At 40.7% G+C, this 13465-nt stretch overlaps 2 protein-coding genes across 3 annotated transcripts in view; one reads left to right on the forward strand and one right to left on the reverse strand.

Annotated features, from left to right (window-relative positions):
• PDGFD (platelet derived growth factor D) overlaps positions 1 to 13465 on the forward strand; it is a 236924-nt gene that overhangs the window by 115477 nt on the left and 107982 nt on the right. The window lies entirely within an intron of this gene.
• On the reverse strand, positions 12226 to 13425 carry DDI1 (DNA damage inducible 1 homolog 1). The gene has a single exon (XM_060017193.1). It carries the CDS (start codon positions 13423 to 13425, stop codon positions 12226 to 12228), a length of 1200 nt encoding a protein of 399 aa, XP_059873176.1.

Genomic DNA, 13465 nt, shown 5'->3' on the forward strand with positions numbered 1-13465 from the left:
CCCATATCTCTTCCTTCTTGCCTCTCCATCCCTCCCACCCTCCCTATCCCACCCCTCTAGGTGGTAACAAAACACCGAGCTGATCTCCCTGTGCTATGGGGCTGCTTCCCACTAGCTATCTACCTTACGTTTGGTAGTGTATATATGTCCATGCCACTCTCTCGCTTTGTCACAGCTTACCCTTACCCCTCGCAATTTTCTCAAGTCCATTCTCTAGTAGGTCTGTATCTTTATTGCTGTCTTACCCCTAGGTTCTTCATGACATTTTTTTTTCTTAAATTCCATATATATGTGTTAGCATACGGTATTTGTCTATCTCTTTCTAACTTACTTCACTCTGTATGACAGACTCTAGGTCCATCCACCTCATTACAAATAGCTCAGTTTCGTTTCTTTTTATGGCTGAGTAATATTCCATTGTATATATGTGCCACATCTTCTTTATCCATTCATCTGATGATAGACACTTAGGTTGTTTCAATCACTGGGCTATTGTAAATAGAGCTACAATGAATATTTTGGTACATGACTCTTTTTGAATTATGGTTTTCTCAGGGTATATGCCCAGCAGTTGCATTGCTGGCTCATATGGTAGTACTATTTGTAGTTTTTGAAGGAACCTCCATACTGTTCTCCATAGTGGCTGTACCAATTCACATTCCCACCAGTAGTGCAAGAGTGTTCCCTTTTCTCCACACCCTCTCCAGCATTTTATTGTTTCTAGATTTTTTGATGATGGCCATTCTGACCGTTGTGAGATGATACCTCATTGTAGTTTTGATTTGCATTTCTCTAATGATTAATGATGTTGAGCATTCTTTCATGTGTTTGTTGGCAGTCTGTATATATTCTTTGGAGAAATGTCTATTTAGGTCTTCTGCCCATTTTTGGATTGGGTTATTTGTTTTTTTGTTATTGAGCTGGATGAGCGGCTTATAAATTTTAGAGATTAATCCTTGGCCAGTTGCTTCATTTGCAAATATTTTCTCCCATTCTGAGGGTTGCCTTTTGGTCTTGTTTATGGTTTCCTTTGCTGTGCAAAAGCTTTGAAGTTTCATTAGGTCCCATTTGTTTATTTTTGTTTTTATTTCCATTTCTCTAGAAGGTGGGTCAAAAAGGATCTTGCTGTGATTTATGTCATCGAGTGTTCTTCCTATGTTTTCTTCTAAGAGTTTGATAATTTCTGGCCTTACATTTAGGTCTTTAATCCATTTTGAGCTTATTTTTGTGTATGGTGTTAGGGAGTGATCTAATCTCATACTTTTACATGTACCTGTCCAGTTTTCCCAGCACCACTTATTGAGAGGCTGTCCTTTCTCCACCATACATTACTGCCTCCTTTATCAAAGGTAAGGTGACCATATGTGCGTGGGTTTATCTCTAGGCTTTCTATCCTGTTCCATTGATCTATCTTTCAGTTTTTGTGCCAGTACCATACCATCTTGATTACTGTAGCTTTGTAGTATAGTCTGAAGTCAGGGAGCCTGATTCCTCCAGCCCCATTTTTCATTCTCAAGATTGCTTTGGTATTCAGGGTCTTGGGTTGTGTTTCCATACAAATTGTGAATTTTTTTTTCTAGTTCTGTGAAAAATGCCAGTGGTAGTTTGATAGGGATTGCATTGAATCTGTAGATTGCTTTGGGTAGTAGAGTCATTTTCACAGTGTTGATTCTTCCAATCCAAGAACATGGTATATCTCTCCATCTATTTGTATCATCTTTAATTTCTTTCATCAGTGTCTTATTTTTTTGTCTTAGTTTTTTGCATACAGGTCTTTTGTCTCCCTAGGTAGGTTTATTCCTAGGTATTTTATTCTTTTTGTTGCAATGGTAAATGGGAGTGTTTTCTTGATTTCACTTTCAGATTTTTCATCATTAGTGTATAGGAATGCCAGAGATTTCTGTGCATTAATTTTGTATCCTGCTACTTTACCAAATTCATTGATTAGCTCTAGTAGTTTTCCGGTAGCATCTTTAGGATTCTCTATTTATAGTATCATGTCATCTGCAAACAGTGACAGCTTTACTTCTTCTTTTTCCGATTTGGATTCCTTTTATTTCCTTTTCTTCTCTGATTGCTGTGGCTAAAACTTCCAAAACTATGTTGAATAAGAGTGGTGAGAGTGGGCAACCTTGTCTTGTTCCTGATCTTAGTGGAAATGCTTTCAGTTTTTCACCATTGAGAACGATGTTGGCTGTGGGTTTATCATATATGGCCTTTATTATGTTGAGGAAAGTTCCCTGTATGCCTACTTTCTGCAGGGTTTTTGTCATAAATGGGTGTTGAATTTTGTCGAAAGCTTTCTCTGCATCTATTGAGATGATCATATGTTTTTTCTCCTTCAGTTTCTTAATACGGTGTATCACGTTGATTGATTTGTGTATATTGAAGAGTCCTTGCATTCCTGGAATAAACCACACTTGATCACGGTGTATGATCTGTTTAATGTGCTGTTGGATTCTGTTTGCTAGTATTTTGTTGAGGATTTTTGCATCTATGTTCATCAGTGATATTGGCCTGTAATTTTCTTTTTTTGTGACATCCTTGTCTGGTTTTGGTATCAAGGTGATGGTGGCCTCGTAGAATGAGTTTGGGAGTGTTCCTCCCTCTGCTATATTTTGGAAGAGTTTGAGAAGGATAGGTGTTAGCTCTTCTCTAAATGTTTCATAGAATTTGACTGTGAAGCCATCTGGTCCTGGGCTTTTGTTTGTTGGAAGATTTTTAATCACAGTTTCAATTTCAGTGCATGTGATTGGTCTGTTCATATTTTCTATATCTTCCTGGTTCAGTCTTAGCAGGTTGTGCATTCCTAAGAATTTGTCCATTTCTTCCATGTTGTCCATTTTATTGGCATAGAGTTACTTGTAGTAATCTCTCATGATCCTTTGTATTTCTGCAGTGTCAGTTGTTACTTCTCCTTTTTCTTTTCTAATTCTGATGAACTGAGTCTTCTCCATTTTTTTCTTGATAAGCCTGGCTAATGGTTTATCAATTTTGTTTATCTTCTCAAAGAACCAGCTTTTAGTTTTATTGATCTTTGCTATTATTTCCTTCATTTCTTTTTCATTTATTTCTGATCTGATCTTTATGATTTCTTTCCTTCTGCTAACTTTGGGTTGTTTTTCTTCTTTCTCTAATTGATTTAGTTGTAAGGTTAGGTTGTTTTCTCGAGATGTTTCCTGTTTCTTTTTTTTTTTTTTTGGTATGCGGGCCTCTCACTGTTGTGGCCTCTCCCGTTGTGGAGCACAGGCTCCGGACGCACAGGCTCAGCGGCCATGGCTCACGGGCCCAGCTGCTCCACGGCATGTGGGATCCTCCCGGACCGGGGCACGAACCCGTGTCCCCTGCATCGGCAGGCGGACTCTCAACCGCTGCGCCACCAGGGAAGCCCTCCTGTTTCTTAAGGTAGGATTGTATTGCTATAAATTTCCCTCTTAGAACTGCTTTTGCTGCATTGCATAGGTTTTGGGTCATTGTGTCTCCATTGTCATTTGTTTCTAGGTATTTTTTTATTTCCTCTTTGATTTCTTCAGTGATCACTTCGTTATTAAGTAGTGTATTGTTTAGCCTGCATGTGTTTGTATTTTTTACAAATCTTTTCCTGTATTTGATATCTAGTCTCATAGCGTTGCGGTCAGAAAAGATACTTGATACAATTTCAATTTTGTTAAATTTACCAAGGCTTGATTTGTGACCCAAGATATGATCTATCCTGGAGAATATTCCATTAGCACTTGAGAAAAATGTGTATTCTGTTGTTTTTGGATGGAATGTCCTATAAATATCAATTAAATCCATCTTGTTTAATGTATCATTTAAAGCTGTCTTTCCTTACTTATTTTCATTTTGGATGATCTGTCCATTGGTGAAAGTGGGGTGTTAAAGTCCCCTACTATGAATATGTAACTGTCGCTTTCCCCTTTTATCGCTGTCAGTATTTGCCTTATGTATTGAGGTGCTCCTATGTTGGGTGCATAAATATTTACAATTGTTATATCCTCTTCTTGGATCAATTCCTTGATCATTATGTAGTGTCCTTCTTTGTCTCTTCTAATAGTCTTTATTTTAAAGTCTATGTTGTCTGATATGAGAATTGCTACTCCAGCTTTCTTTTGGTTTCCATTTGCATGGAATATCTTTTTCCATCCCCTTACTTTCAGTCTGTATGTGTCTCTAGGTCTGAAGAGGGTCTCTTGTAGACAGCATATATATGGGTCTGGTTTTTGTATCCATTCAGCCAATCTGTGTCTTTTGGTGGGAGCATTTAGTCCATTTACATTTAAGGTAATTATCAATATGTATGTTCTTATTCCCATTTTCTTAATTGTTTTGGGTTCGTTATTGTTGATCTTTTCCTTCTCTTGTGTTCCTTGCCTAGAGAAGTTCCTTTAGCATTTGTTTCAGAGCTGGTTTGGTGGTGCTGAACTCTCTCAGCTTTTGCTTGTCTGTAAATGTTTTAATTTCTCCATCAAATCTGAATGAGATCCTTGCTGGGTAGAGTAATCTAGGCTGCTGGTTTTTCTCCTTCGTCACTTTAAATATGTCCTGCCAGTCCCTTCTGGCTTGCAGAGTTTCTGCTGAAAGATCAGCTGTTAACCTTATGGGGATTCCCTTGTGTGTTATTTGTTGTTTTTCCCTTGCTGCTTTTAATATGTTTTCTTTGTATTTAATTTTTGACAGTTTGGTTAATATGTGTCTTGGCATATTTCTCCTTGGATTTATCCTGTATGGGACTCTCTGTGCTTCCTGGACTTGATTAACTATTTCCTTTCCATATTAGGGAAGTTTTCAACTATAATCTCTTCAAATATTTTCTCAGTCCCTTTCTTTTTCTCTTCTTCTCCTGGAACCCCTATAATTCAAATGTTGGTGCGTTTAATGTTGTCCCAGAGGTCTCTGAGACCGTCCTCAGTTCTTTTCATTTTTTTCCTTTATTCTGCTCTGCAGTAGTTATTTCCACTATTTTATCTTCCAGGTCACTTATCCGTTCTTCTGCCTCAGTTATTCTGCTATTGATCCCATCCAGAGTATTTTTCATTTAATTTATTGTGTTGTTCATCGTTGTTTGTTTCATCTTTAGTTCTTCTAGGTCCTTGTTAAATGTTTCTTCCATTTTGTCTATTGTATTTCCAAGATTTTGGATCATCTTTACTATCATTATTCTGAACTCTTTTTTAGGTAGACTGCCTATTTCCTCTTCATTTGTTAGGTCTGGTTGGTTTTTATCTTGCTCTTTAGTCTGCTGTGTTTTTCTGTCTTCTCATTTTGCTTATCTTACTGTGTTTGGGGTCTCCTTTTTGCAGGCTGTAGGTTCGTAGTTTCCGTTGTTTTTGGTGTCTGACCCCAGTGGCTAAAGTTGGTTCAGTGGGTTGTGTAGGCTTCCTGGTGGAGGGGACTAGTCCCTGTGTTCTGGTGGATGAGGCTGGATCTTGTCTTTCTGGTGGGCAGGTCCATGTCTGGTGGTGTGTTCTGGGGTGTCTGTGGACTTAGTATGATTTTAGACAGCCTCTGTTCTAATGGGTGGGTTTGTGTTCCTGTCTTGCTAGTTGTTTGGCTTAGAGTGTCCAGCGCTGTAGCTTGCTGGTCGTTGAGTGAAGCTGGGTGCTGGTGTTGAGATGGAGATCTCTGGCAGATTTTCGCTGTTTGATATTATGTGGAGCTGGGAGGTCTCTTGTGGACCAGTGTCCTGAAGTTGGCTCTCCCACCTCAGAGGCACAGCACTGACTCCTGGCTGCAGCACGAAGAGGCTTTCATCCACACGGCTTAGAATAAAAGGGAGCAAAAGCAGGGAGAAAAGAAAGAAAGAAAGAAAGAAAGAAAGAAAGAAAGAAAGAAAGAAAGAAAGAAAGGGAAGGAAGGAAGAAAGAAAGGGAGAAAAGAAAGAAAGAAAGAAGATAAAATAAAATAAAGTAAGATAAAATAAAATAAATATATTAAAATAAAAATAATTTTTAAGAAAAAGAAATTTTAAAGAAAACAAACAAAAAAAACGGATGGATAGAACCTTAGGACAAATGGTGAAAGCAAAGCTATACAGACAAAATCTCACACAGAAGCATACACATACACACTCACAAAAAGAGAAAAAGGGGAAAAAATCATAAATCTTGCTCTCAAAGTCCACCTCCTTAATTTGGGATGATTCTTTGTCTATTCATGTATTCCACAGATGCAGGATACATCAAGTTAATTGTAGAGCTTTAATCCGCTGCTTCTGAGGCTGCTGGGAGGGATTTTCCTTTCTCTTCTTTGTTCTCACAGCTCCAGGGGCTCAGCTTTGGATTTGGCCCCGCCTCTGCATGTAGGTCGCCGGAGGGCGTCTGTTCTTCGCTCAGACAGGACGGGGTTAAAGGAGCAGCTGCTTCGGGGGCTCTGGCTCACTCAGGCGGGGCGGCCGGAGGGGTACGGAGTGCCGGGCGAGCCTGGGGCGGCAGAGGCCTGCGTGACGTTGCACCAGCCTGAGGCGCGCTGTGCGTTCTCCCGGGGAAGTTGTCCTTGGATCCCGGGACCCTGGCAGTGGCGGGCTGCACAGCCTCCCCGGAAGGGAGGTGTGGATAGTGACCTGTACTCACACACAGGCTTCTTGGTGGTGGCGGCAGCAGCAGCCTTAGCATCTCATACCTGTCTCTGGGGTCCGCGCTTTTAGCCGCGGCTCGCGCCAGTCTCTGGAGCTCCTTTAAGCAGCGCTGTTAATCCCCTCTCCTCGCGCACCAGGAAACAAAAAGGGAAAAAAAAGTCTCTTCCCTCTTTGGCAGGTCCAGACTTTTCCCCGGACTGCCTCCCGGCTAGCCGTGGTGCACTAACCCCCTGCAGGCTGTGTTCACGCCGCCAACCCCAGTCCTCTCCCTGCGATCTGACCGAAGCCGGAGCCTCAGCTCCCAGCCCTGCCCGCCCCGGCGGGTGAGCAGACAAGCCTCTCGGCACCGATCCTCTGTGCGGGAATCTCTCCACTTTGCCCTGCGCACACCTGTTGCTGTGTTCTCCTCCGCGGCTTCGAAGCTTTCCCCCTCCTCCACCCGCAGTCTCCGCCCGCGAAGGGGCTTCCTAGTGTGTGGAAAGCTTTCCTCCTTGACAGCTCCCTCCCACTGGTGCAGGTCCCGTCCCTATCCTTTTGTCTCTGTTTTTTCTTTTTTCTTTTGCCCTACCCAGGTACGTGGGGACTTTCTTGCCTTTTGGGAGGTCTGAGGTCTTCTGCTAGCGTTCAGTAGGTGTTCTGTAGGAGTTGTTCCACGTGTAGATGTAGTCATGGTGTATCTGTGGGGAGGAAGGTGATCTCTGCGTCTTACTCTTCCGCCATCTTCCCCTCTAGGATCTCTAATGATGTTTTGAAAATAAACCTTACTCATTAGAATATAGAAAAGCTGGATTCATAAAAGTCTTTCTCCAAAGGAGGAGAAGGAGGAGGAGGGGGGTAAAGAAGAAGGAGCAGCAATCATCAAAACATTCAGTGCAGTAACAAGAGACAAAACAGCCCCAGGTGTGCCCATCTCCATAGGATTGCCTGTTAAGTAAACAGAGGGCAGCAGAACCTTGAACCCCATTTTTCTGATAACAGACCCTTAGAAGTTCTGAGATTCTAAAGGATGGACCCACATATGCAAATAAGCTGGGGTTCAAAAGCAAGTTTGACTCAGGCTCTAAAGTGAAAATATTTTCATTTTTAGATAACTTGCCAATGGTGGATGAAGTATTATGGAAATGTAGCCAATCCTCGATCTCAGCCCAGTCCCTACCTACTTTATGAAACTGTACTTAAACCAAGAGATAATTAGTTACAAGCAACTCAGATTTCTGTGTGTGGTTGTGGGGGGTTCCCCTTTTCCTCCTTTACTTCTCTTTACCTTTGTTCCTCTTCTTTGGTCTTCCAGGCTCTTGTTTATCTCAGAGAATAACTATAAATGTTAGGGTTGATTAATATCTTCATCAGCAGTTTCCTGGTGTGAATCCCAGATGACTCTCATTATTTATTCAAGTGTTTCTTTTTTTTTTTTTTTTTTTTGCGGTACGTGGGCCTCTCACTGTTGTGGCCTCTCCCGTCGCGGAGCACAGGCTCTGGACGCACAGGCTCAGCGGCCATGGCTCATGGGCCCAGCCACTCCACGACATGTGGGATCCTCCCGGACCAGGGCACGAACTCGCGTCCCCTGTATCGGCAGACGGACTCTCAACCACTGCGCCACCAGGGAAGCCCTACTGAAGTGTTTCTTTATGGAGTGTTGGATGTCAGCAAATGACTGTCTGAAAGAAGTACAACGTTTTCTTAAAAAAGGCAACATTTAATACCCGCAGTGAAGATGAAGTCATACATTCAGATATCCATTTGCCTTTTTCTCTTGGGGGAGTGGATTTTCTTCTAGAAGCAAGAGAAATTTTATGACCTGGTAGTTTAAGAAAGAAGTTAGGATTATATATATGCTCTACTAATCTCAAATATTATCAGTCTTCCAGTTTAACTGTGGCAGAATGCATTGCTTTAATCTTCAAATGCATGCTTATTAACAAAGTGATTTTCTTTTAAGTAAGATGGATACTTTCACCAACTGGGCGTTGGTGAAAGCAAAGTCTTGATGGAATTTTAAAATGGCTTGTTATTTTAAACAAGTTATGTCTATTTCATCATGTGGTCTACTTTATCATGATTTCTAAGGGAAGAAAGAAAATGAAGAACTGTTCATTTTTCAGGTAGTAAATTCCCAAGAGTAGATACTTGTAAGTTGTATATTAGCAACCTGAACTTTAGGAGGAGAATATGGTTCATTGTTTGTTTTTTCTAGCATCAGTGATGGTCATTTTAGACATATTGAAAGTACATTTTACTGGCTTGCTTATGTATTTAAAAAATAACTCCCCAGTTAAAATTTATGCCTTCATTTGCACTAACATAGTACTAATTACATGTCTACCTTGTTTGTTCTTAGCTGATCACAAGACTGTCTCCTACCTCTACACAAAGCTGTAATCACCTTGAGGTCTAGAACTGTACCTTATTCATTTGCATGCTTATAAAAACCTGGCTCAGTGCATGTTTCATGGATGTTCAATAAATAATTGCTGAGTGTATTCTGATTACTGCTGCTCTGTTTCCATTTTTACTGGTAGTGTTTTGGTAGTCTTCATAAAATGAAACTTTGAAACAGTTTTGTGCCAGTATCTAGAATTAAAATGGGTCATGTCAAGAAGGTTACATATTAGAAAGAGCGTGGCATTTGAAATCAGAAAGACTTGAATCAGGCAATCTGGGAAGTCAGGGCCTTTCAAATTGTGGATCAGGAGACCTTGGGTACAGTTAGTGGGGCATGTCTAAAATATTTTTTAAATAATAAAATATAACATTTTAAAGAAATAGGCTAGGAAAGGATAAAACATTTCATATTACTTCAAGAATCTTTTTGTTTCAAAGACAGATGTTTGTGTGCTTTTGCCTGTGTGTGTGTGATGTAAAACTTGGTTACAATTTAAAATGCAGATTGTTGTCAAAAAAAGTTTAAAAAACAGTAAGCTTTGGATATTTGAATGTTTCATAATAGTTCTGAGCCTTGAATTTCTTATCTGTAAAATACAGTCAAATGATAACTCTTTTGAAGGTCTATTCTGAAGACTAATGATAGTAGTATATGTAAAATATTTTACATAGTACCTGATTTACATAGGAGACATGCAAAAGATGCTGCCTTTTACTAAAACTAATCCATTTAAAAGTTAATTGATTAAGATCTATTCAGGTGTACACAGGACTGAGTTAAGACTTTAAATCCATACAACTAATTTTCAAAATACTTTCTGATTTGAAAAACAATGATCTTAAAAAAATTAATCAGCAAGGACATTGCTTAATTAATTCACTCTGTTTATTGATTTTTCTTTGAGATCACTGCTTTTCAATTCAATAGAAGTATTTTTATTTACCAATCCATCTACTCAAGTAATATATTTAGAAGCTGGACTATATCCAAAGGAACATGACAGAAATTTTTAGGTGAGTCCAAACTTCTCCAGTGAGGAGCAGTTATAGAATCTGGTGAAAGCCTACAAAAGAGACTTATTTCAGATGACATTGATTTCATATATTAAAAGGATTGTTGTGTGCCAGAGAAAGTAAGTGTGTTCTTGAAAAAAGGAAGAATGAAGACCAACATTTTGGAAGTTATGGAATAATAGAGTTCAACTCAAAATAAGAAACAAAGAATTATTCCTAAGTCTGGTCCTGAAACATCATAGCTACATTAGAAGTGATGTTTCTCTGAGAAGGGCGAGTGAGTGTGAGTGTGGTGGGATTTGATATCATGCACACTGTCTTTTTAGTTTAAAAATTTGGTGATTTTTGATTGGCTTTTATGGGTTAGAAATCCTGATACACCATATACTGAAACTTTATGTTGAGCAACCCCGTGTGACATATGCATATGAGATATGTTTTTTGTATAAATGGACCTGAAAGCTCAGTTCAGCAGAAAACACTGAGGAGTTTGCTAATTTTTATCCGTGAAGGAATCCATGCATTTATCAGGTCAGTTCCCATCTTTCACAGGCATTTAACTGCTTATCCCTGGCTTTACTCTGAATTTCTTCCTTCATTTCGTCAATTACTTTTGTCTTTAGTACTTAATTAGAAACAAAAGGAGAAAAGAAGTCTATCTATTGGTCATTTTTAGCAACTCTACTGGATGTAAGCCCTGGTACAAATGTAGACAAGGTTTGGGCAATGATATGAGCATAGGAACACCTATAAAGAAGAAGAATACTGGGAGGCGAACTGATGATGTCTGGAAGGGGAGAGGAGGAGACTCTATACAAAATGATGATTAGTCATACCTAGAAGCCAACCAAGAAAGGGAGACCTACAGGGGAGGATTTTTTTTTTTTTTTTCCTGTAGCCTTTGGAAAGGCTTTGGGTGGCTTTAGATCTTGTTGGGGAAACGTAAAGGATATCCTCGTTCATAATGTAGTCTTAGTAGCTGAAAATGACTCTCCCCTCTGAAACAGTTTATAGACGAGAAATTGAGTTGTACTATATGTAAGCTGATTTGCCTAGTTAATATAGAGCTAAAATCAGAACATATATTATTTGACTTTGAATCCTGTATTCTAATACTAGTCCTGATGGATTACTGCCCTGAAACATTTTCTCTGAGTCTGATGGCCTCAGGCAGCTGAACCTTGTCTCTTAGGGTTTTAGCTGTGGATTGTAATTACGTCAGGAATCTTCTATTTCTCACTATCAATAGTAATGGAGAGTAGCTTTGTCAGAATGGACCATAGAGCTGAATGAGGCCTTAGAGATCTCATTCAGAAACTTTCAAATGTTATTTTAAAGTGAAACACTTTGTTCAAACAATATTTATGTAATAACAGTTTAATATATAAAACAGACCAGAAAGAGGATTAGGGGACCTAGACCACTGTCTGTCCCCACCTTCCACTCCTACCGCAGTACAACCATGAGGCTCCCAATCTTCATGTTCCCAAGAAGCATGATAATTAAAAAAAAAAGTCTATTTGATTGCCTTTGTTTTACAATTAGAGTTTCTTTGAATGCAGAAGAAAGAAGAAATTATTTTAGGACATCCTAGGAGAAAAATCCACTATCTCAAATATGGCAGAAACAGCCTTTAGGAATGGATTTCAGTGAGCATGACTCCACAGGAGTCCAGGGGAAGGAAAGATGTAAAACATGAGGAAATTGGCCCTAATGCTGCCCCAAACAGACATTTATAAATACTAATCAACTCAAGAGTACAATTGACCAACCATTTCTAGTACCTTTCCTAAAGAAAACAAAGTCTGTGAAAATAAATGTATTTCTCTGAATATAAACACTTGTTAGTGCTGATTTAAAATAATTTTGTATAGGTGCATTGTAGCAGCTGCAGCAATGGCTTTTTCCAGGGAATTCTGCAAAATAGCAACAGGTTTGGACAAGCCATCCTATAGTTTCATAGGGCAGTGTCTCTAAAGAGGCTGGTTTTCCTTTTATGTGTTATCTGGAAATCAGTTGGAGCCTCCAGAGCCTTCTTAGGATAAGGTTCAGTGATTTTTGGATAAGAGAAATGGAGGGGCCAAGATCAAGTAATCACAATTTACGTAGTGACAGCTCTGAGAACTTAGTCCCAAGGCCAGGTTTAGTGGTTACTGATGTTTTTAATGATTACATTGCCAATGAGCTCATGTCTTATAATTTCCTGAGACCTGAGACTCCCTCAGGTGATGGCATATTTATAGCCTGTTTCAATGCTTTTTTCGTCCTGAATCCATGACTGAATGTTTAATAGTATCTGCTATTTCCTTGTCTGAAGACTCGTCTTGCCCAGTTTCACTTACCAACTTAGCACATGGAGGTAACTCTCCCTCAGGAAGAAAGTAAGTCTGTGTGCCAGTTGTGCCAATCACCAGCACGTTTTTCTTCAGGTCAATGGAACATTGATGTCTCTTGAGCATATCTAGCCCTAGAAGCATATCCATGGGCTGCTCTTCAAGTATAGAGAAAGAGCATTGTAAGAAATCACCTTCGATTTGAATCTGAGCTAGGTGAACTCGGCCAATAATTCTCTGCGTGCCCACACCTTTAGCAATCCCAGCCCATCGTCGGTCCACCAGCCGTATGATATTACATCTCTTTGCACAAGCTTGGCTCATAATGGTCATTTGGGCACCTGAGTCAACAAAAGCCTTCAAAGGATGTCCATTCACTTTGCAGTTGATGTAGAGCATGGCCACTTGTCCAAAACTCTCTGGAACCTCTTCCATCGCTATATTCATATTCTCCTCAATGTTCTGCTGCTGGATCTCTTCCTCTATTTTGGCCTGAGCTTCCAAATCAAACGGGTCGGCAGAATAGAGGCTAAGTATCTCTTGCTCTCTCAGGGACCTTTCCCTTTGCTGCTCCATCAGGACCTGAGAAAAGGTCTCCAGGTTTCTACTGAGCAGGGCTTTGGCCAAGGCAGGATTGCATTCCTCCAGCAGGGACAGATCATGGGGGTTGGAAAGCACCATGTTTCGGATCAGGGTGGGGCTGTCCAGCCCTTGAGCAGAGGTCATCTTCTTTCCAGAGTCCAGGCCGCGGGACTGCTGGGCCGACTGTGCCCGCTGGTGCTGGTGGTGCTGCCGGGAGCTGGATGTCCCAGGCACGGCTGTCCCGGTGAAATCGCTCTGAGGCAGGCTGGATGTCTGGCCCAGAGGCCGGGGCCCCACGTTCTCCTTCTGGAGTAAAACGACCATGTCGCCGTCTTTGAGGCCATAGGAGCCCAACGAACAGTGGTCGTAGGCAAGGAGTCGCTCCATGTAGACAATCTGGATCTCCTCGGCGGGGATGCCAGACTCAAGCTCACAGAGGACACGGAAGTTGTGGAGCTCAAAGTCAGGGCTGACCTGGAGGGAGAAGGTGGCCTCGGAGAGGTCCCTCCGCACACAGTAGACAGTGAGCAGCATGGCATGGGCCCGGGAAGGCCAGCTGGGCAGAGGGTATCGG

The sequence above is a fragment of the Delphinus delphis genome, chromosome 8 (genome assembly GCF_949987515.2).
Source record: "Delphinus delphis chromosome 8, mDelDel1.2, whole genome shotgun sequence".
Classification (NCBI taxonomy): domain Eukaryota; kingdom Metazoa; phylum Chordata; class Mammalia; order Artiodactyla; family Delphinidae; genus Delphinus; species Delphinus delphis.